At 35.3% G+C, this 23,548-nt stretch overlaps 1 protein-coding gene across 3 annotated transcripts; it reads left to right on the plus strand.

Annotated features, from left to right (window-relative positions):
• Positions 1-767: 767 nt before the first annotated feature.
• Positions 768-22,832, plus strand: LOC134265710 (golgin subfamily A member 4-like). 3 transcript variants are annotated; one of them, XM_062747932.1, is made up of 21 exons: positions 768-939; positions 4,761-4,940; positions 5,433-5,699; positions 6,626-6,673; positions 7,079-7,234; positions 7,847-7,999; positions 8,389-8,517; positions 8,889-9,165; positions 9,598-9,809; positions 11,420-11,539; positions 12,201-12,380; positions 12,782-17,333; positions 17,727-17,857; positions 18,255-18,452; positions 19,006-19,053; positions 20,364-20,488; positions 21,011-21,173; positions 21,379-21,447; positions 21,746-21,865; positions 22,106-22,153; positions 22,608-22,832. In XM_062747932.1, the coding sequence occupies exons 1-21, from the start codon at positions 859-861 to the stop codon at positions 22,815-22,817; spliced, it is 7,467 nt and encodes a 2,488-aa protein (XP_062603916.1). In that variant the 5' UTR covers positions 768-858; the 3' UTR covers positions 22,818-22,832. The 3 variants fall into 3 exon arrangements, with proteins under 3 accessions (XP_062603916.1, XP_062603917.1, XP_062603918.1); XM_062747933.1 differs by having other exon boundaries at positions 19,009-19,053; XM_062747934.1 differs by lacking the exon at positions 19,006-19,053.
• The last annotated feature ends 716 nt before the right edge of the window (positions 22,833-23,548 follow it).

Here is a 23,548-nt window from a genome sequence, read left to right on the forward strand (position 1 = left end):
GAAAAAAGCAGTTGTCAATGATATAAAAAGCATGGACTTTACTTTAATATCGTGCGTAATGGTTTTATATAATAAAGATGATAAACTAAGTCAAAATATGAAACAGATGTGTCATGCAGACTCTGTGATTTCTCACCGGAATATAATTAATATATAAAAATGGAAATAATCATGCAGTGGAGTGGAAAATTAAGTGAGACGTTATCAAGTTTTAATGCTGAACATGGATTTTGGTAAAATTTTGTGTTTTCATATTTTCGAAAAGTTCCTCATAATTTTGAAGTATTCACATCCGATTTACACCACTTTCAGATCTCGATTATATTTATTGTTGCACAGTAATTCAGTTCCTTCACTATACATGCGTTTATTGTTAATCTTTTAGAGAGGAGTAAAGAAAGAGACTTTGTAGAAAATTGACTGGAACCCGCATTTTTATATTGTTTTATATTGTTTGTATGGATTTCTATGAAGTCTTGGAATCCAGTATAGATATGGTAATTCCAATATTGGATGTTGGGAATGTTAAATTTGACAATGATTTTGAAGAATTCAGTGTCCTTAGAAAAGGAGCCATGGGTATAAGTTTCAACTGAGAAAATACTATAAACAGGATTTTTTAATAAGAGGATTAAAAAGAAAAGAAACAAAAGAAACAAATAAACAAATTCTGAACAATCTCTGCATCCGGTGTAGTTTTAGGTCTCGTTTTATCCCAATCCCACTAAAATAAACGTTAGTGTGAATAAGATTTGAAACGTGTCAGGGTCACTTATGCGCTACAGACTTGACAGATGAAAAACACCGCAGACGAAGGCACATGATCTTTAGTTTTAGCTCAAATGATCGATAAAGAATATGTTTAAGAATTTAAAGAAAAAATTGGAACAAGGCGTCGCACAGTCGCCACTTCGAGGAGCTCTGAATGCTGTGACAAAGGTTGATTCTCTACTAAATTCTACTTTCTCAATTGCTGTAGGGCCTCTATGTAACTTCCTCTCATGCAGAAAGTTTGTATAGGTCTACAACCAAAACATAATCGGATTGAATATCTATTCTATTGCATGAAAACATACTTATATGTTTTGTGATACTAAGATGTCATATGCCCCCGGCACTTGGTGACCACTAGTGCAGAAATATGATGAAGGCTACATGTGTATTTCATGACATCTGTATACATTCATTATCATTTTGATGTCCGACTTAAGTGAAAGTTTTATCAGGTGGCAAGTATAGAATATGCAATTTGTCTCTTGTTTTTTCCCCAATTTATGGCATATTATCAAAAATATTTATCATAACACCGAGTAAATTGACAAGACAGTATGAAGTCAACTCTCAACCTGCAATATTTATTATATTATTCTGAATGTTTTATACAAATACATATAACAGTGAACCGTACGCGCATAAATTCTGCGCATTCGGTATTTTTTGGATTTATAATATCACCCGTCATCAAGTCAACCTGATATTAATACTCTTAACAAATCCTGTATGTGACCTCATAATCAAATCCTGAAAATCATATTCAAACTAAGACTGGTTACAAGTTGACTTCAGGGCTCGACATTAAGGCTTGTATGCTTGTGCGATACCAATGAAAAAAAAATTATGGAAAGTGAATATTGCTGGGCACTTGTCCGATTGGACAAGTGATTAGCTCACCTCAACGAAGTTGGGGGGAGCTTATGTGATACCCTCGGCGTCGGCGTCGGCGTCCCAGGTTAAGGTTAAGTTTTTTGGAGCAGTTTTCTTTTTAATTACTTCTGTGTCCTATACTGATTAGACATGCATGGAAAATGGTTTTAGTGTGTTTTATTGTACCAGACAAAGTTTCAGATGCTGCAATTTCAGCAAAGGAATTACCAGGTTAATGTTTTTGGAGCAGGTTAACATTTTTGGTGCAGTTTTTGGTGTGGGTTTCATTTCCAAGTAACTATCAGGCCTATGTTGACCAAACTTGCATGGATGATACATCTAAGGATGCATACTACCGGGATTGCTTCGGATGCTGAATCTGACCTACATTTTCCGGTTGAGTGAACAGGTTAAAGTTTTTGGTGCAGGTTTCATTTCCAAGTAACTATAAGCCCTATGTTGACCAAACTTGCATGGATGATCCATCTAAGGATGCATACTACCGGGCTTGCTTCGGATGCTGAATCTGACCTACATTTTCCGGTTGAGTGAACAGGTTAAAGTTTTTGGTGTAGGTTTCATTTCCAAGTAACTATAAGCCCTATGTTGACCAAACTTGCATGGATGATACATCTAAGGATGCATACTACCGGGCTTGCTTCGGATGCTGAATCTGACCTACATTTTCCGGTTGAGTGAACAGGTTAAAGTTTTTGGTGCAGGTTTCATTTCCAAGTAACTATAAGCCCTATGTTGACCAAACTTGCATGGATGATACATCTAAGGATGCATACTACCGGGCTTGCTTCGGATGCTGAATCTGACCTACAATTTCCGGTTGAGTGAACAGGTTAAAGTTTTTGGTGCAGGTTTCATTTCCAAGTAACTATAAGCCCTATGTTGACCAAACTTGCATGGATGATACATCTAAGGATGCATACTACCGGGCTTGCTTCGGATGCTGAATCTGACCTACATTTTCCGGTTGAGTGAACAGGTTAAAGTTTTTGGTGTAGGTTTCATTTCCAAGTAACTATAAGCCCTATGTTGACCAAACTTGCATGGATGATACATCTAAGGATGCATACTACCGGGCTTGCTTCGGATGCTGAATCTGACCTACATTTTCCGGTTGAGTGAATAGGTTAAAGTTTATGGTGCAGGTTTCATTTCCAAGTAACTATAAGCCCTATGTTGACCAAACTTGCATGGATGATACATCTAAGGATGCATACTACCGGGCTTGCTTCGGATGCTGAATCTGACCTACATTTTCCAGTTGAGTGAACAGGTTAAATGTTTTTGGTGCAGGTTTCATTTCCAAGTAACTATAAGCCCTATGTTGACCAAACTTGCATGGATGATACATCTAAGGATGCATACTACCGGGCTTGCTTCGGATGCTGAATCTGACCTACATTTTCCAGTTGAGCGAACAGGTTAATGTTTTTGGTGCAGGTTTCATTTGCAAGTAACTTTAAGCCCTATGTTGACCAAACTTGCATGGATGATACATCTAAGGATGCACACTACCAGGCTTGCTTCGGATGCTGAATCTGACCTACATTTTCCGGTTGAGTGAATAGTTAAAAGTTTTTGGTGCAGGTTTCATTTCCAAGGAACTATGAGTTCTTTAATGACCAGTCTTGCATAGATGATACATCTAAGGATGCATACTTCCAGGCTTGCTTCGGAAGCTGAATCTGACCTACTTTTTGTGGATGAGTGAAAATGTTAGTTTTAATGCATGTTTCATTTCCAATAAACTATGAGCCCTATAATGAGCAAACTTGCATGGATGATACATCTAAGGATGCACACTAATGGACTTGCTTCGGATGCTGAATTGGACATACATTTTTCAGATAATAGACAAGGTAAAAGTTATGGTTGCAGGTCTATTACCAAAAACTATAAGGCTTATATAACATTGTATAAACCAAACTTTCACAAATGCTGCATCAAGAGATGAAAACTCTCAAATTTGCTTCAGATGCTGGATTTTCATTACATTTTCATGAAGAAGAAGTAGTTTAAATTTTTTATGTAGGTCTATTTCAAAGTATCAGATCAAAATTGCTTTTAAAAATATTTTCATTTTTGGAATGTATACTTTTTGTTGGTTAATTGTGTGACTTTGCCTTACTTAAAGACAACATTCGTTGAGGTGAGCTCTGTAATCTCTGATTGCCTATGTTTTTTTATGTAAAGAAGTCTTCAAATAATAATAATAATAAAAAAAACAACCATTGAAAAGTTTATCGAATAAAAACGGAAGCAGTACATAAACCCGAATTTCAATCCCGATATCAATGGCTATGTAAGTTAACACTTGATCGGGATCGATGTTCACTAATTGCAGCCATATTATTGCATGGCGTGGATCTTAGGATGTTTGCGGGTTTGGAATATATTTGATTGATATTACTGTATTACAGATTCACTTGCGAACATTTATGTTGTTGTCAGGACTGGAAATCTAGATAAAATTTTGTTTTATACATATAGGGGGTATGTGTTTGTCTTATTTATCAATAACAACACTAATGAATCAAGCACGTTTAATTTTTTAATTTAAGTAAGTGTTTTCTAGTTGACAGAATAAGATATTTGTTGAAAAATTTTCGGACAAGTGAAGTTGAAGTTCGGACAAGTTAATATCTTCGTAACTTGTCCGAATGGACAAGTAGGGAAAAAAGTTAATGTCGAGCCCTGGACTTCTGAAGGAAGAAGTCCCAGGAGGAAGAAGTCAAGTCATACCCTTGGCAGCAAACTTTAAAGTTACCTGCCTGTGAGTTATTGACACTTGAGTTTTCAAGTGCAGGGTTGTCTCTATGATCCGGGGGCCAGGGAATTTCCTATTAGTTATTTCAGTTCTAATAGAGACAACTCGGAAAGTGTATTGCATGGTTTATCCACATACAAAACATACTTTCATCCTTTAAAAATCAATTTTTCATACTTTTAGGGGTAGGTTCTCCTGTATCACAAGCCACATGTACAGACAACTATGAACATTTCAGCAGTTAATTAGGACTGAATTTTCATAATTATATCTTAGTATGTACAGGCCAGAGTTAGAAAAAAAATACAGGAAAGTTTATTACTCATTTTAGCAAACAGAAGAAGCCAGTCCAGGAGAGCCAATAGCAGAGAGTACACCCAAGAAGGAGAACAATGTGGTTCCCCAGGGTCTGAACTCTACAGACAGTGGGGCCACCGTAGGGGAGGGGCCAGCGGTCGGTCAGTTGGTGGACATACCCCTCCAGGAAGACAGTCCAAACACAACTAATGACGTAAGAAATGGTCACCATTTTGTGCTGGTCTCTCTTTAAAATTTAAATACTGGAGAGTGTCTGTGAATTAAATTTTTGAAAAAAATTTATGCACTTTTAAATTTTTCAAGTATATGCACACTCCAGAGGTGCTCGATATAAAATATTTAATTAAAAAGGCATCATAAATATATATGCACTTTCTATTATATGCACATTTCAAAAGTGCTCAATGTAATTTATTTCATTAAGAAGTCATTGTCTTAAAGTGCGTCTGTGTGATTTTACCCATTATTGTTTCTATCAATAATGTCTCACAGGTAGTATGTTAATTAAGTCATCTAAAAATTCATATAATAACTCAGAAAATAAAATTGACTTTTTTTTCCCACTTAAAATATTTTCAAGCCGTAGTCTTTATAGGTGGAAAAGATAAGACAACTAATATTACGTTTTTAATTATTTTAAAGTTTTAAAGTCCAAAATAACAAGAGACATATTTTTAATTTCCAGTACTCCTCAGCACTATCCCAGTTACCAGGAGATGACACACCTCGCGCAGGCCGATCTCGGACGTCGTCCATCAGTTCCGTCACCAGCGACTCTTTCTTCACGAATGCGAATCTCGGCCCGTTTCATCACTACGCAGCACCGTCCGACATCGAGAGCGAGGTAGAGGAGCAGGTCTCAAACCTCGATGGCTACAGTAAAGATGACCTGTACCAGCTGGTCAGGAAATACGAAAGACGCTCAATCAGATACAAGTCAAAGTTTATGGAGGTATGATGCAGTTTTTTTTTTTTAGCTGACTTGAGCTGAAGGCTCAAATGAGCTTTTCTGATCACATATTTTAATCTTCAGAACTCTGGCATAAGAATACATGTTTACATTGGCAAAATCTCTAAAATTCTTCTTGTCAAGAACAGCAAAGTTAGGCCAAAAAAAATAGTCTTGTTTCCTGCTACCAGCCTGAAAAAAATAGGGTAGGTAGGTAGGAAAAATATTTTATTTTTTTACTTTATTTTATTTTTTTCCAATGGTATTTGTTGGATATGAACTACTACAAAACTAAATTAAACATGTCATAGGTCAATATTATTGTTTAAAATTAAATTCCATGTCTTATGATGCACAACTCAAGTAGTGTTTTATGAATTCATGTTCATATTTAAAACTTATATTTCATGAAATACCACTTGAATATATATTTTTTTCACTTTGGATCATGAAATTTCCAATTTTCCCACCAAAACTTAATAAAAACTTTAGGGTCGGGTGCAAAAAAATAGGGTAGGTCGGGTAGCAGGAAACAAGACTATTTTTATTTTCGGCCTTATAATTGATCATCCATCACACTGTATATTCCAACCTAAAACTTCTTTCCCATTTTACTAATTTTGATGTTAGCTTACACTGTTCAATCTGGCACTCTGTCTTCCAGCGCATGTCAGTTTAGACAGGTTTCACTGTATTTATTTGAAAGTATGCTCAAGCAGTGTAGAATCAAGTTTGTTCAAATCATGACCCAGGTGGGTCCTCAATGTGCGGGAAAAGTTTTACATAGGGATACATGGCAAAAAATCTTGTAAAAATTTTCATTTTGAAGAAATTCTTGTTAGTATTAAATGTTTTGTCTCCTATTAACATTCATTTATGAAATATCTTCTCTTGCTATGTCTTAGCATTTGTGATATATGTATTTACAGGTTGCAAACATTTATAAAGAGGTTGTGGCTGAAAGAGACAAACTTAAGGTATGGAATTTCTTTGAATAAATATTACCGGTAAATACTGTAAATATATCATATTTGGCGTGTACGATATTTTGCGGAAATTGATTTTTGAACAGGTTTGCTTTGATTTGATTTAGCGCATTTATTCATTTTCGTATACATGAGCATATGTGCAAGACATTTAGCATTGTACTTGAATTAGCGGACATTTCTTTCCGCCAAAGGTGCTAAGAAGAATACACATCCAAATGTAATACGTTTACAGTACCATCTTTATTTTGTTTAGATATTTCAGTCCTTTTGATATACATGTGATATGCACTAGCTGTACATGAAATGTCACATTTTTTTTTACCCCATTCAGTGGACAATATTACACAGATTATGCTTGGTCATAGAGACAATTTTCTTTTAAATATATTTTAGAACACTCTAACCCAGACACAAGACCGAGCTTTCCGGAGAATCTCAGAGCTCAAGGAGCAGATTCAGCTCGACCAGCTCGCTAAGAAGGACCTGGAGGAAAACTACAGGCTGATGCTGGAGGAGAAGGATGAACACATGAAGGTGTTCAGGACTCAGGTGAGAATGATTGTCACACAGGTAAATCAGGGGTAAATTGCAGGTAAATCACAGGTAAATTACAGGTAAATCACAGGTAAATCTCAGGTAAATCAAAGTGTTCAGGACTTAGGTGTGAATGAGATAGTCTTAGAGGTAAATCACAGATAAATCACAGATAAATCACAGATAAATCACAGGTAAATGATAGGTAAATCTCAGGTAAATCAAAGTGTTCAGGACTCAGGGGAGAATGAGATAGTCTTACAGGTAAATCACAGGTAAATCAAAGCGTTCAGGACTCAGACGAGAATGAAATGGGTCTCTCTATGCCTCAAAAACCACAAAAATTAAACCCTTACAAAAATTAGTGATTTCACAGTATTGTTTAATAGAATATGATTACAGACTTTATATTCCCATTTGTAAACAAAAATGAACCCCTCGTCCCCAAAAAAAGACTGTTTGATAAAGTTTTTTTTTCAAATTTGTTTCTCTGAAACAAAAATGTCAACATCTTGAAAACATAAATCCAATGTCATTTTTTTTAAAAGCAGGTTTGAATTCTTTTGTTTTTGTTTGTTTGTTGTTGTTTTTTTGAGTACTTAGTTCATGTACTGTTGTTGTTAACAGATAAGGCTGCTACGAGAGGGAAAGGAGATTCCACCAGAACTGGAGGAACAATTACAGAGTAATAAAAAGTCCCCCCAGAAAACCCCTGTAACGGGGGGCCCAGGAGGGGATGGGGCAAAGGAGGATAGTAATGTTCAACAACTTACAGAAAAGGTACAGTATTCTGTGTATATATAGCACCATTAAAACATTCTAAATATTTCAAGTGATGTATTAAATTTTATTATTGTTAACAGATATACAATAAAAACCGAAACTTAAAATTGAATATTAGGTATTGGGGATGGGTGGGTCTTGAAACTTGGTAAATTATTTACATGTATCAGTCAATAGCTTTTACCAAACAGTCATACCATGATGCTATTATTATTGGGAAATGAGTTTCCCTTCTTTTAAACACGATGATCATTAGAAGCTAGTTAATACCCTTTTTAAATCATAGGAATTTTCAGTATTAAAGAAGCCAAGATCTACATCTTTTACAGAAAAGAATTTCAAGGTCACATACACTTAATTTAAGCTTGAAATGTTCTATAATATAGGTCAAGAGATTAGAGGGTTTACTGAGTCGCTGTAAAGAAACCATCAGAAGTAATAAAGAGAAGACCGGACAGTTAGAGGAGGAGAATGCCAAACTGACCAATGAAATCAAAGAACTGACAAAACTAAAGGTATGCTACTCCTAACAGAAGTGAGGTATTTAAGCATTTCTTGTCACTCATTTCTCATGATTTTGTGGTGTAATATGACTATGTGAGGAGACCCACACATTCATGCCCCCCCATGCAATGTTAAAATAACTGAATATTAGAGTATAAAGTAGATCCTTCACCCAGTAATCAAGTCCCTTTGAACCAATATTTTTTCCTCAAAGCACACAAACCTGTCTCCATGAATATAAGCGATTTTACAGCAACATAGAAAAAAGGTTTTTAAGACATTTTTTTTCAATCATTTTTATTTTGGTGTTTGTTTTATTTTTGTTGTGAAATATTTGGAGTATGTAAGGTACAATCATTAAAAGAATTTCTCTTTTTTTCAGGGTACCGCTAGTCCAGATCAGTTATCTAAACTACAAAATCAGATCAAGCAGGCAAGACAGGTGATAGAACAGCTGGAATCTGACAGAGAACTAGCCATTGCAGAGGTCAAACGGCAGGTGCATGAAGAAATTCAGGCCAAGGACGAGGAGGTCATCAAGGCCAGAGAACAGATCAAGGTCAAAGAGGAAGAGCTAGTGCATGCACAACAGCAAGGGGAACAACTCAAGGCAGAGAATCAGGCACTGCAGGAAAAGAATGAAAAATTAGAAAAAGCAGGTAATTTGACAGAAATGTACTGATCTTCAGAAAAATTATGAAGTCAGTCATAGCATAAAATACAGAGAGAGAGAGCATTTGAAAATTTTGTATAAAAGATAGTGTAAATCTCTTTTATGTAAAATTCTTTAATTCAGTTCCATAGGAGAATATATGCATGATTTGTATACTCAATTATAATGCTTAAAGGTTATATTTAATAAACTTTCCTTAATGTGTAATATTAAAATCAATATTACAAGTTCCCAAGTATTATTACATGTAGCTTTCTTTGAGTGTGGAAGCAAACATTTTTTTGTTGTTGAACTTTTTATCTTTGTAGGCAATATTAAAATCAATACCGATATACAGTTCCCAAATATAAGCTTTCTTTTAATGTGGAAGCATTCATTTTTATTTCCCCTGTTGAATGTTTTTTTTTTATCTTTGTAGCCAGAGAGAAACTGGAGAAATCGAGGGAGATTGTAAGGAAACTAAAGGAAGAGAAACAGAAACTACAGCTAGAATTAGAGGAGCGGATCCAGAAAATGGACACAGAGTACAAGGAGCGGATCCAAAGCGTGGAGAAAGCAATGGAGGATGAGAAGGAGGGGTTGGTACAGGAGCTTTCCAAAGCCAAAGCAGCAGCCATCAGCTGCATGCAGGTAATGGAATGTTTTTACAGGTAAACTTCGTTATCTCGACATCGACGGGACAGTCGGAAAATGTCGAGATATCCGAGGTGTCGAGATATCAGAGTTGAGACTCGACGTCCTTAATTTTACTGCATATAGTAAAACCATAGACCTAAACTGAACAGATGTGTAACTACCTATAAGTCTTCAATAGACTGTAGCTCATTTATTTCAGCTATCTCTCTATATTTATTAGAAAATCTAAGAAGTTATTCACAAATATTATTTATGAAATGCTTTCTTTTTTATCAAGATCTTCTCATTTTACTAAAAACCGTTTTCATTCAGCATTCGATCCGCGTGCCACTAGACTGTCAGAACAGGATACGAAATGCGCTCTATAAACTCCAAACTGGAACGGTACACAGTCAACTTCCGAGATACGGAAAAAAATAATGCGTACATATTTTTTAAAATTATTTCATTTCACTTCTTTATTATTTCATAATCATTCATCATTTATTTTCATTTCATTTTTAAACCAAAATTTAATTGGAATTGCACATTTAACAAACTTGATGTTACATATGCATAATTACGGCTGATGCAATAGTGTATATTAATTGTTCATTGTCATTCAGTTACTTTTTTTTATAAAATGTTTAAGTTTTGTTAGATTTCGACACAAATAAACAGTTTTACATTTACGCAGAATCGAAAAGATTTATCGATGATACACAGGGGCTTGTGTAGAGAAAATAAATCAGTTAAAAAAAATTGGTACCTCGGAGAAAAAAAACATTCTCTGAGGCACCAATTTTTTAAAACTGATTTATTTTCTCTACACAAGCCCCTGTGGATGATATTACCCAAGCTGAACATTAAACAATTAACATCTCGAAGACGCCGAGGGGGCTTAAATTGGGATTCCTCTACAAAAACATTTTTACAGAGCAGTATGTAGTCAAAACATTGGTGTGAAAGGTGTGAATTTCTGACAACGTCGAGATACACGGAGTCGTCCGTGCGTGACGAGCGACCAGCTAACAAACAATTAGGTTAAGTAGAGCAGAAAATTGCCCTGATGTCGACATATACCAGGTAAATTTTGCTCTTGGGACTGTGAAATACGTCGAGATAAGCGGGTAGTCGACATTACCGAGGTCGACATATCAGAGTTTTTGCAAATCATTTATATAGTAAATAATGCCGGGACCGCAGACGGATGTCGACATATCCCAGGTCGTCGACATATCCGATGTTGAGATACCAAAGTTTACCTGTACTATGTTTCTCATTTCACAGGCAACAGTTTTATCTTGTCACTCAGTACTTAAGTTTCAAGATTATCTCCCTTGGCGCTTTTCGGTACAGAGGGGAGTATCGTTTCCATGTAAACTTTTATTGTGTTTCTCATTCACAGGCAACAGTTTCACCTTGTTCATCAATTAAGCAGGTTATTAAGAAAAATTAAAGATTCATTTTTTAGATTGATCCCGAAAATTATTGATCAATGAATAGTTTTATCCAGTGGACATAACCTCAATTACTTCAATTTATTTGAATAACAATAATCTCACTATCACTGCCTGTAATCAAATTTTATGAAGATTTTTTAAAAGTGTTGTTTGTAATTTAAGGAGGAAACAGAGAAGACCATTGCAAATCGAGTCCAGGCCTCAATGGAGGAGAGAGATCAATACTGGCATCAGATACTGCAGGAAAAAGAAAAGGAACATGTAGATATTCTAGATATTAAGGTTAGTATGTACAAAAATAAGAGAGCAAAGAAAATTCTTTAGTTATGTAGTTATGTAAATTTTATCATCATCTAAATCCAATTCTTCATCCTTGCCGCAAGGTTTACACACACTTTCCTAGCCTAGCACTGACTTTAAAGGAATTCTGACAAATTCCTTGTGAAACCAGTCTTAATTTCTTTATTCCTTGATCTCTATAAACTGAGCAAAATATTAGACATAGTGAGAAAACATTTGTTCTACAAGAACACCAATGATGTTGATTAAAGAATTTTTGATTTGGCTATCTTTTAAAAATTGTTTGTTTGCACTCTCCCGACCGACCGACTTACTGAAAATGGCCCAACTCAAAACTAAAAAAAAATTTTATTCATCATTAACTATCTTAATTTCACATTTGTATGTGTTTTTGAATTAAAAAAAATTCTGCCCCTACCTAGCAACCCATTTCTTTCATCTTAAGTCTGCAAGAACACACTTTTAAAAAAAATTTCCTGAATATATTAATTACTTTTTTGATTGAGAGATACGCTAAGATACCTTAAGCAGTGCACTACGTCTTGTAAAGACTTTTAAAATCGATCACTTTTTGCTGTATGTGACCCATTTTACTTAACAATGACCAGGTGTATAGTTCTAACTCTGTATGTATTGTTAACAGGAGAAGGAACACGCCCAGTTGCTCAGGCAGATGGAGGAGGATAAAAATCGTAAAATGGCGGAAAAGGAACAGGAAATGAGGCTAGCTGTTGAGGAAAGGGACCTACAAAAAATGGCTACCTTATCACAGCAGGACTCACTCAGGGACCATCTCCAAAGTCAAGTGGACACACTTTCTTCTGTAAGACTTGGTTATAAGTAATTTAAGATTATAATAGTCCATGTACCTTTGAGATACAGGTATGTCCTTTTAATCACAATATTAATAATCAATGTCATAATGTCAATTCATTATCTGGTAAAAACATAAAGTAAGAAAAAGTAAATCCCCCCTCCCAATCATGCTCTGTTTTAATTTTTGATACATGAATTTTGGTCCCGTTTCCCCATTTCAATGATTTTCACATTACTTAGGTGTTAAAGATATTTCTGAGGATCATACATGTATTATTGAGGTCAATGTCATTTATTTGGGATCTTATTTCTATTAGCCAAATTTCCTATATTGTACAAGCATGTTTCTCTCCAATAACGCTTATTATACAAACTAAGTAATATTTTTGTCATTTGTTTGTCTCTAAGGAAAAATCCAAACTGGAAAAAGAATTGGCAGACCTTCAGAGTGTAGTCACAAAGCTCACTGAAGAGACAGAAAGCAAGATCCAGAAAATTCAGGAAGAGGCAGCTGAACAAAAGCAGGAAATGGAATCCAGGCTCCGAACTCAGATGGAGGAATCACTGAGCAGGAAGGATCAGGAATGGGAAGAGAGACTGCAGTCTGCAGCGGACATGCACACCGTCCAGATCGCAGAGCTAACGCGAAAGCAGGAGGACGCCATGCAGGGTTCAACTTCAGAGCTGGAGGGGTATTACAAAGAGCAGATGAAGACGATGAAGTCCAACTATGAACAGCTTCTTCAAGAGAGGGCCCAGCAGGTGGAAGGGATGAATCTGACACTGCAACAAATCAAGGTGGAGAAGGAAAATGTAGAGAAAGAGTTATCGGAAGTGAAAGAGGAATTAAGTCAAAAGAGGAAAGAAATAGAAAACCTGATGACTAATAGTGGTAATGTTCAGTCTGAAAAAGAGGCCAGGATTGCAGAACTTGGAGTGGAGGTAGAAACGCTGACAAAGAATATGGAACAGTTAGGGAGAGAAAAGAAGGAAATGGAAGAGGACATTATCAAAATGATAGAACAGAAGGAGAAGTCAGAGCAGACGTACAGGGACAGAATATCAGAGTTAACTCAGGAAAACAGTGACACAATGGCAGCCATATCAGCGTCGTCTGATGAAAGCATCAAAGCACTGACCAATCAGATAGAGGAGAAGAACAGAGATATAACAGAGCTGATGGAGAAGTTACAGAAAGCTGAGAACAAGGTGGCAGAACTGGACAAACAGTGTGAAAAAGTGGAAAACAAACTTTCTCAGTCACATAAAGAAAAGTCCTTCCTAGAGGAGAAGATAGCCAGTTTTGAATTGTCTATGTCAGAATCGCTGAAATTAAATGATGATTTAAATCAGAAAGTTAAAGAAACTCAGGAGATGTTTAGTTCTAATCAACAGCAGCTGCAGCAAGAAAAGGCCAGTCTGGACCAGAAGATCACGTCCTTACAGGAAGCTGTCAGTGAAGGGGAGCAGAGGGTGACAGAAATGGAGCAGGCCATTGTAAAGAAGGAGGAGGAAATTCAGACATTGAAAAAAGTTTTGGAGGAAAATGCTGTCTACATCAAAGAACTGGAAGAAAAAGTGAAAGAGAGAGAAACAGAGAAAAATGAATTGTCTGAGATTTTGGGAAGCAAGGAGGAGGAGATTAGCAAGGAGAAAGAAAAGTTTGATAGGCTGAGGGCAGAGGCTAAAGGAAGGTTGAAGGAATTGAAGGAGAATTTGGATGAGAGTGGACAGAAGTATCAGGATCTGGAGCTAGAGAGGAAGACACTGATAGACAATCATAATGAGGAGATGAAGGAGGCTCAACAGAAACTCCAGGACGAAAAGTCCAGCTATCAAAGCCTGGAGGAAAGCTTCAAAGCTCAGTTTGAAGAACTGAAGTCCAAGCACAAGGAACAAGTGAACCAATTAAGGGAAGAATTTCAAGAGAAGTTGAAAGAGAGAGAGGTAGAATTTGAAGGGAAGTTGACAGAACTTACCCAGCAGAAGGATCTGAATGCTGAGGATTTGATGAAGGACTTTGAAACCAGAAAGATGCAGGAGATAGGGCAGATTGAAGAGAATCACAAACGAGAGGTGGCCAGCCTTGTAGAAGACTGGGAGGGGAAACTTCTGAAGGCAAAGGAGGAATTTGATAAAGAAAGGCAAAACTTGATCAGTCAACACCAGGAGGAATGCGCAAGGATCACAGAGGAACATCAGAAGCATTTGGCTGAAGTACAGGCTAACATGGAACAAAGGATTGCTGAAAAGGAATCAAGGATTGAACAATTGAACTCGGAATTGACGTCTGCTCTAGAAAGTAAGGAGTCCTCTTTGAGAGAGTTGACAGAAAATCAAGCTCAGTTTGAGAGTTCCACCAACAAGACCATTGAAAATCTGAAGCAGAAATTGCAAGAGGCAGAGGAGAAATTGGTTCAGATGAATGAAAATGTCAACAGTTTAGAGACAGAGAGGAATAGTCTCATTGAAAGCAAAGCAATGTCTTCTTCACAATATGAAGAAGAGATAAATTCACTAAGAGATTCAGAAAAAAATAAAAAGGAGAAACTCACAGCTCTTGAGGAGCAGGTTAAGGATCTTAGTCAACAATTGTACACAGTGTCCGAAAAGCACGAAAAAGAAACATCAGAAAAAGAGCAGGTGATCAAAAATCTAGATGAAGAAATAAAGCAGTTGACCAACACAAATAAGTCAATGGAAGAAATGTTAAAAGAAATGAGTGAAGCTTCCCAAGCCAGAGGTGATGACTTGCAAGAAAAGGAAGATAAAGTGAAAGAACTGGAATCTTTACTTGCAAAGAAAGAAGAAGAATGGTCACAGAAACTGCAAGAGATTCAAAACCAGTGTAGCCAAAAAGTTGAGGAAATTCAGGTAGAGAAATCAAAATGTGAGCAAGAATATGAAAAGAGGATATCAGAAATGTCTGAGAATGACAGTGAACTGCAGGCAAACCTTACACAACTGAATAGCAAGGTCAGTCAGACAGAGGAAAAACTTCATGACTGCATTCAGCAATATGAGTCTCAGATAGAGGAATACAAGAACAAGTTGGAGCAGCAGACGGAAAGTGGCAAGCAGGAGATTCAGAAAGTGGAGGAGCAGTGGAAGAACAAGTTACAGGAGTTGAAGCAGAAGTACATGACCAAACTTAAGGAGATTCAGAAAGAAAGTAAGGACAAGGTCAGTTCAATGTCACAGGAATCCGGTGAGGTCCAGAGGAGACTGGCAGAGCTGGAGAGTCAGCTGAATCAGGAGAGGACCGACAAGGAGGCGATGTCGGAGGAACTGACCCACGCCAACACCAAACTTCTGCAGCTGGAGGAGACATCGGGAGAGTCCAAGATGGCCATCATCGATCTGGAGAAGAAGATTCAGGAGATGGAGAAAGTGGATAGGGAAAAAGACCAAAGGATCTCAGAATTACAGGGCAGGATCAAAGAATTGGAGTCTGTGATTACGGAAAAAGACCAAAGGAACTCGGAATCACAGGAGCGGATCAAAGAACTGGAGGCGGTGGTTGCGGAAAGGGAGAGTGAGGTTAAAGAGTTAAGGCTTAGTATTGATGAGAAAGATAAAGAACTGAGTGAGAGAGAGGTGAGAATTGAACAGTTAAGTGGTAGAATGAATGAACTGGAAAATGTAGTCAAGGAAGAAGGAGTGGTGAGCGGGGAATTAAGGAAAGAATTATCAGAAGTTGTGAATCAGGTGACTCAGTTAAAGGCTCAGTGTGAACAACTTCAGAGTGAAAAATTGTCATTAGTGAGTGACTTAAAGTGTCAGGATAGTGCAGTGAATGAATTACAGACAAAATTATCTGAACTTGAAGCAGAGAAAAGCACAATGTGTGCAGAATATGAGACAAGGATATGTGCTGTACAGAACTATAAAGATCAATTGATTGAATCGGAGAAGGTTGTGCTCCAGAATCAATATGAACAAAAACTTAGTAATTTGAAGAGTGAGATGGAAAAATTAGTGACAGAAAATAGTGAGTTAAATAATTCAATAGTGCAATTGTCTGACACGGACTCTAAACGTGGGGATGAAATTTCTAGTGTTAGTGAAAAATTAGTGAATGTGATGAGTGAAAAAGAAGCAATGAGTGAACAATATAAGCAAGAAATTCTAGAACTTCAAAACAAGCATTCCACAGAGATGGCCGAAATGTCTTCCAAGCTTGAATCAGAGAATACAGCCAAAATCGCGGAATACAAGAAAAAGGCAGAAGTGTACATTGCGAATATTAAAAAGCAATGTCAGGAAGAGAAAGAGGCATTGAAAGTGGTGCAGGAAGAAAGGATTAATAATCTGATGGTGGAAAAAGAGAAAGTGGAAGAGCAGTTGAGAGAAGAGCAAGGAAAGTGTGTGGATGTGGAAAGACGGATAGCAGAGCTTGAATCCAGAATAGAAAGTTTGGCAACAGAGAAGGAGAGTATCCACGAACAGTTCGAGAAAGAAAAGTCATATCTGACAACTTTACATGAACAAGAAATTAAAGTGCGGGAATCTGTGATCGCGGAACATGTTCAGAAAATGGAGGAGGTTCAAGGAAGCGAACATTCTTTAAAAAGCAAGTTCGATGAACGTGTGTCAAAGGAAGGGGAGATGGAACGATTAATTGAAAGTCTGAAAAAGGAAAACTTGACACTGAGTGAATCTATATCTCAGGTGAATAGAGACCACACTGAGGAAATTAATTCATTGAAGTCCGAAAATGACAAGTTGAACCAAACATTACGAAAGCTAGAGAAAGATAAAGCTAGCTTGGAGGAGCTAATGGCGTCTTCAGTGACAAGTCACGGTGAAGAGTTACAGAAGATGAAGGTTCACTACGAGGAAATGCTGGAGGATCGGGAGAACGAACACACGTCTAAGATAAAACAGCTCGTCAAGGAGTTCAACCTGAAGGTAGCCGAAAAGGAAAAGGAATTCGAGACGATGTTTTCAGAGGCACTCAGTAAGTGAATATCTATTATGAAAGCTAAAAAAAATATCTAGATCACAACAGTGCTTACAAGTTAAAAAAATCTTGTGTTTTGCAACTGCTAGATCATGTTAAGAACTAAAGCTTCCGCACTCTAGATTGTTTCATGATAAAACATATTTTTAGAATCTTTCAGTTAAGTTGAGCTATTCTTTGTATTAACAATTTAATAAGGTATACCTTAAGATTTTCAAATACAGTTTCTAATTTTAAAATGTGTTGAATGCCCTTTTGAATAAACAATACATGTATGTTCTTACTTCAGTGTCTCTCTCTGCCTTTGATATTTGTCTTTGCTAGACACAAGTGCATTATAACTACATGTATAATATATATTTTTTGCTTATCTCTTTGTGACAACAACAGACAAATCTCAGTCGGGAGAAGACAGGCTATTATTAGAACACAAACAGGTGGTAGAGGAGCTGAACCGTGACCTCCAGGAGAGGGACGATAGGATTGACGAGGTGACCCTGGAGTACGAGACCAAATTAAAGGTAAAAAAAATTACAGGTCAAAAGTAAATTAAGGAGCTTAAATGATTTCATGATAAATGCAGTATAGGATCATCTTTTAAAAAAATGTTTGTTTTCTCTCCCAACTAATGAAAAATGCTCTAGCTGACTTAAAACATTTTTTGAAGATGATGTAAAAATATAATATCTTTACAGCTTTTGTGCATCTTACATTTCAAGTAGGTACCATGTAGGAAAAGGTGTCTAACACTTTTATATTATCAAATTAAACTTGCTAATTATAGCTCTGTCGGAATATACCAGTGCCGTCCCTTGTTAAAGGGGGTAATATATATTTGAAAAAAGTGATATATCTCTAAAAGCAAATGAAAACTTGAGTTATGTGCATATCATTAAAGAACAAATTTTTCCATTTTAGGAACAAAAGGATGAACTTTCATTAAAGATCACACAACTACAGCAAGAGCTGACTGAGACCAAACAACGCCACCAGATGGAGCTGTATGAGATGGAAGAAAAACTGAAACAAGCCCGACAGAGGGCACTGCAGCAACAGGAAGTGATTCACAAAGAGGAAGTAAACACACTCACACAGGAATGGAATGCTGAGAAAAAGGTAAAGAGCCCTTGGAAGAAATTTGTTTTTACCATCACAGATGTTGTAAATGTTGAATTTATGTAAAATATGCTATATCACTGAAATTACTAGCTATCACTACATAACGAGCTGTTGGAAGAATTTTTTTGATTAGGATCATAGATGTTGTAAATGTTGAATTTAAGTAAACTATACCATCACTGAATTACTTGGTAGCAACTACAACTTTTGATGATGACAATACTGCTTGCAGTAGCATTTGGTTTCCTTTCAATTTAAAGTGTTAAAAGTTAATAAATATATACAAACAGAGTGTCAATGATACATGTATTTTTCAGGAGTTGGAGATGTTTGTATTTCCATCAAAATGTATATTGACTGTTTGCAAATGATTTCTTCAATTCACTTGAGTTAAATTATTTATAATTTGCTTTTGTAGGCCCGATTTTATTTTTGATTACCTTAAAAAATATTTTTTTGTGTCTATATAGTAGTATATATCTTATTTCCATGTTAAAAATAGCAAGTATAGGCAAACATTTTGAGTTAACAGCTTTGATTATGGTTATAGCAGGCCCCCTTGCTGCATGCCAGTGGACCAAGTGTTATAGAACCTCAGGTAGAGTTGATTTGCACAGCCTGGAAAACCATTCTTCCCTCAAAACTATAGCTCAATAATACTTGTACATGTATATGGTTTGAGTAGCTTTGCATAACTTCTATTAAAAGTTGCTGTCTTTTAACTAATCTTCTTTCTCTCTTGACTTGATCTTAAATGAACTTGAGATAATCCTCTTCTTAATGGTTTGTATGACTATTTATGCTGTTATTGCTTTTAACGCGTTTTGATTAATTACATATAGCTATAATCATTGTGTTTTGAACTTCTACATGTTGATTATACACCCTAAAATCTTGAATATGAGCTACAATGAATAATGGTGCTTAAACTATACAAAAAAAAATTGCTTTAGTGTCTCTCTTTCAGTGTTCAAAGGTGGCATAATATTCAAGATTATAGGGAATTTCTAATGCTTGAAAATTATTTAATTTCCTTCCCTTGGTTTATTTTTTACGATACAATCAAAGCATTTATTCAGTTAGTGATTTCAAGCTGTTTTAACTAATTAACAGAATAAAAAAGATTTTAATACTATAAACATATGACATGGACACAGTTTCAAATAATTTTTAAAACCAATTTTAATGCTAACAATTCCTAACTGAGGCATCATCTGATGGTTATTAAAAATTTGAACATCATTTGTTGATTAACAAATGAGATACAGATACCGGTACTTCATAATGTAAACAGCTCATGCCTTGTTTTTGTTTAGATATAGAAAATATCGTATTTATAACAAAATGAAGTTCAGCAAATCACTAGAAACTGTCTAATCATATTTAGAATTAACTTGTTTTTTGAAAATATCTGCATTGAACAACAAATATTAGTATATTAACCTATGTAAACAAAAATATGACACGGACGCTGTTTATATAACAATTAAGGTTTGGAGCTCTAAATCTGTCTTGTATCTCGACAACTGAAATTCAAATTTTTGATGATGATTAGAAACACCTTACTTAAATATTTGTAAAAATGGAAAAATAAATTTGAAAATTTTCAGCTGTAACTGTTTCCATGTCCTTTTGATTAAGTGCAATATCTATGTGGTCAATGCTAACAACCAAAGAAATTTTTTTTATTGTCAGCAGGGCTACTGAGAATGATCATTAAATCATGCTTTTGCTTGATGGCTGGGAATTAGGCTAGCTTTTATTAAACTTTTATTATTTTACCTAATTAGGTAATTTATTTTTAAAAAGAGTTCTAGAGAGGTGTTAATACATAATACATTGTATATATAGAGATGTGAATGTGTATATAGATGTGTAATTAGTAAATAGAGATGTTGTTTTTACCAGGAACTGCTGCATCATAACCAGCTGGCAATAAATGCTCTACAAAGTGGCTCAGGTAGTGCAACCGTCCTACAGCAACAAGTGATGCAGCTGACGCAACAGATACAGCAACTCAAAGAGCAACACAGGTTTTTTTACTTATTCTTATATAAACTCAGTATGTCTACTGTAAACCAACTTTTATTCACCTGTGAGAAATTTTTATGAGTTTGGTGACTTACTTTAAATTGCAAATGTTAATAATCCTTGCAAACCATTTATTTTGCTTTGTATTTGAAGAGAAAATTGTTTACAAATTCGTGAGAAGGGCAAAAATTTCACGAGGCGATTTCAAACTGTATGAATATGTCAAACTACTGTAAAAGATGCGGCAAATTTTTACGAGTTTGGTGACTTAATTTAAATTGCAAATGGTTATCCTCGCAAACCATTTATTTTGCTTTTAATTTGTACAAACAGTGACTTAAAATTTTTTTCTGCTTTTTTGACAAATCGCAAATAAAAGAAAAAAAACTTACAGTATTTTATGAAATATTACATGTTTGAATTGGGCAGTTTAAATTGAACAAAATGTAGTTCATTGAAAAGATTTAAAGCATTGAAAAGTTCACAGCCTTGTTTATTTACAATTTTGTTATTTATCATATTAGATTGGAGCTTGCAGAGGTTCAAGGAAATTTGGAAATGCAGCACAATCAGACGCCGTTACGACCCAGCAATAAACGGACTCCAAGGCATGTGGTATTTGATCCAAATGATCCGAATATGCAATCGGAATTCGAAAACCTGGAACTTGACAATATGGACCTAAAGGTACCTTCTATAATAGTTTTTTTTTGGTATGATTCACATTTTTTCTTTCTTTGCAAGCAATCTTATATTGATTTTATTTTTTTTTCAAAAATTCACAGTCAAATAGTTACAAAAAAAATTTACCAGGAAAACTTTTAGCTTGGAAGCAGTAGATGTTTGTCTGTAAGTTTGATATAATGTTGCATCTCATAATTTTATTTCACAGGCTCAGGTCGCCCAGTTGAATGGTCAGTTAGCCCAGATTAAAACAAGAGAAAAAGAATTACAGAGACAGGTTTTTAGTTTTAGTATTCTTTTCCTGGTAAATACATGGAAGTATTTTTTTTTTATATATTTTAGTGAAAGTATTTTAAAAGCAGACAAAACCAATAGAATTAAAATCAGATTTTTGATCTGCTCAAGTTAGATTTAATTGCTACACAAAGTTGTGCGGATCAGAGATCTAATTTTAATTAGATTGAGCCAAAACCAACAAAATATCAGTGATCATGTTTCCATTAATTTTCAAGAAATGAAAAATGACCAAATTATTGAATAGAATTGCTAAAATTTTGTTTTATTTTGTTGAGTAGTTGGAATCTCAGAGGGGAGCTCATCTCCATTTGGGCCACAGTTCTCCCCCGATGAGCCCCGGTTATAACACAGATGGTACCCCTGCAGGGCCCCTGTTAAATGAGGCCACTCAGTTAGAGGTAAAAATATTCATAATGTAATGAATAAGAAATTGTATACATGTAAATGGGAACAAATTTTGCCCATTTTGATAAAGATTAAAAATGACATTTTACAGAATTGGCCATTTTTAATATTTTGTTAATGGTAGAGACTCGGTTTATTGTGCTTACAAATATTTAAATTTTAAAAATATTTTGGCTATACTCTTGTAGACATATATGACTGGATTCTTGATTAACATAAACTATATTTTTCAGTACTTGAAGAACATTCTGTTCCAATATATGACAGGAAAGGAAACCAAGGTTTGTAAAACTTCCTTACATTTTACACATGTTTGTCCTGACATTAATGTGCTTGTCCTTGACATTCATGATACCAATTCATGGTGATGCCAGTCCTTAAACTGGTGTATGTATGTGCTGGATTGTTCAATTGCCTAAATTATTAATTTTCAATTCTTCTATTTGGAATCCATCCACAAATACCAATTTTCTAGACCTAGGTAACATTATACATGAATATGTAGGTGAATAATTGGTTTGGGATGGGAAATATTCACAAGTAAAAGAGAGGCGGGGAACTCACAAAAGTTGGTTTACAGTATTTAATAAGTAGCAAATAAATCCAAGTGAATAACTGGAATTTCATACAATTTCCATGCTCCAACCCACAACCCCCTTCCCCCTGGAAAAAATTCCTGAATCCGTGCCTGATTTCTGTAATGTTGCATAAAAAGTCTCCTTTTTTGTATTTCAGACACTTTCCCGAGTCATTGCCACCATTGTCCAATTCACAGATGACCAGACCAAGAGAATTATTACATACGAGGACTCGAAGAACACGGTATGTATCATTGTCTTAAAGGACAATATTTTAGTGATTTATTTTGGTAACCAACTTGATTACCCTTGCTTACAGTTGATAAGATACAGTAAGAATGAATATCAGTATATGATAGATTTATAAGTTTACAGTACTGAGCTTTTAAAGTTATATTAATGTTTTATTCTTAATTCCTACATGCTTGTGCTAAATTTTTTTTTAAATAGGCTTTTGTTTTCATTTATTATTATTTAAAAATCCCCCCAAAGAATTTCAAAATAAAACAAATTCGAACGAAAACAAAACACAAATTGGTTTTTATCCCACTAGCTTGCTGTAAAATTATTAAAACTCTGGGTTCTTCGACTTTCAATTTGCAATGAAAGGGTTTAAATTTGCCTAAATCATTTACCATGTACCTCTAACCAACAGGTGTGACCTTGCCATGTGAGTTGGGTTTCCAGTCTCCCTTTTCATTTTTCCTCACAGCATTTTTCTGAAGCTTTTTAAAGGGATTTCATCGGTGCAATATTTAGATTTTAGTTTTTTTAATGGATATGGAATCTTTCTAATCAGTTCATTGTGTCATGTTTTCTTAGAATACTTAATTAGTTAAACGAAGTTCTGTATCAATCAAATATATAAAAGTTAGATTTTATTATAAAATATATTGATTTCGTGACATGTTGTTTTTGCATGATTTCTTTTCTGGAAAAATTGATTGGTTTATAAATCATTTGTATGTTTATTTTGTTTTTCAGCAAATTATTATATTTTCAATAATAATAATAGAGAGGAAAAGACATGCAATCACTTGCACATAAATACAAACATACATGTATAATCTACTGGTATTTCATAATTCCTTAACTGCT

This window comes from Saccostrea cucullata, unplaced genomic scaffold (assembly GCF_032062105.1).
Source record: "Saccostrea cucullata isolate Sc308-1 unplaced genomic scaffold, CSIRO_AGI_Scuc_v1 ctg280, whole genome shotgun sequence".
Lineage (NCBI taxonomy): Eukaryota > Metazoa > Mollusca > Bivalvia > Ostreida > Ostreidae > Saccostrea > Saccostrea cuccullata.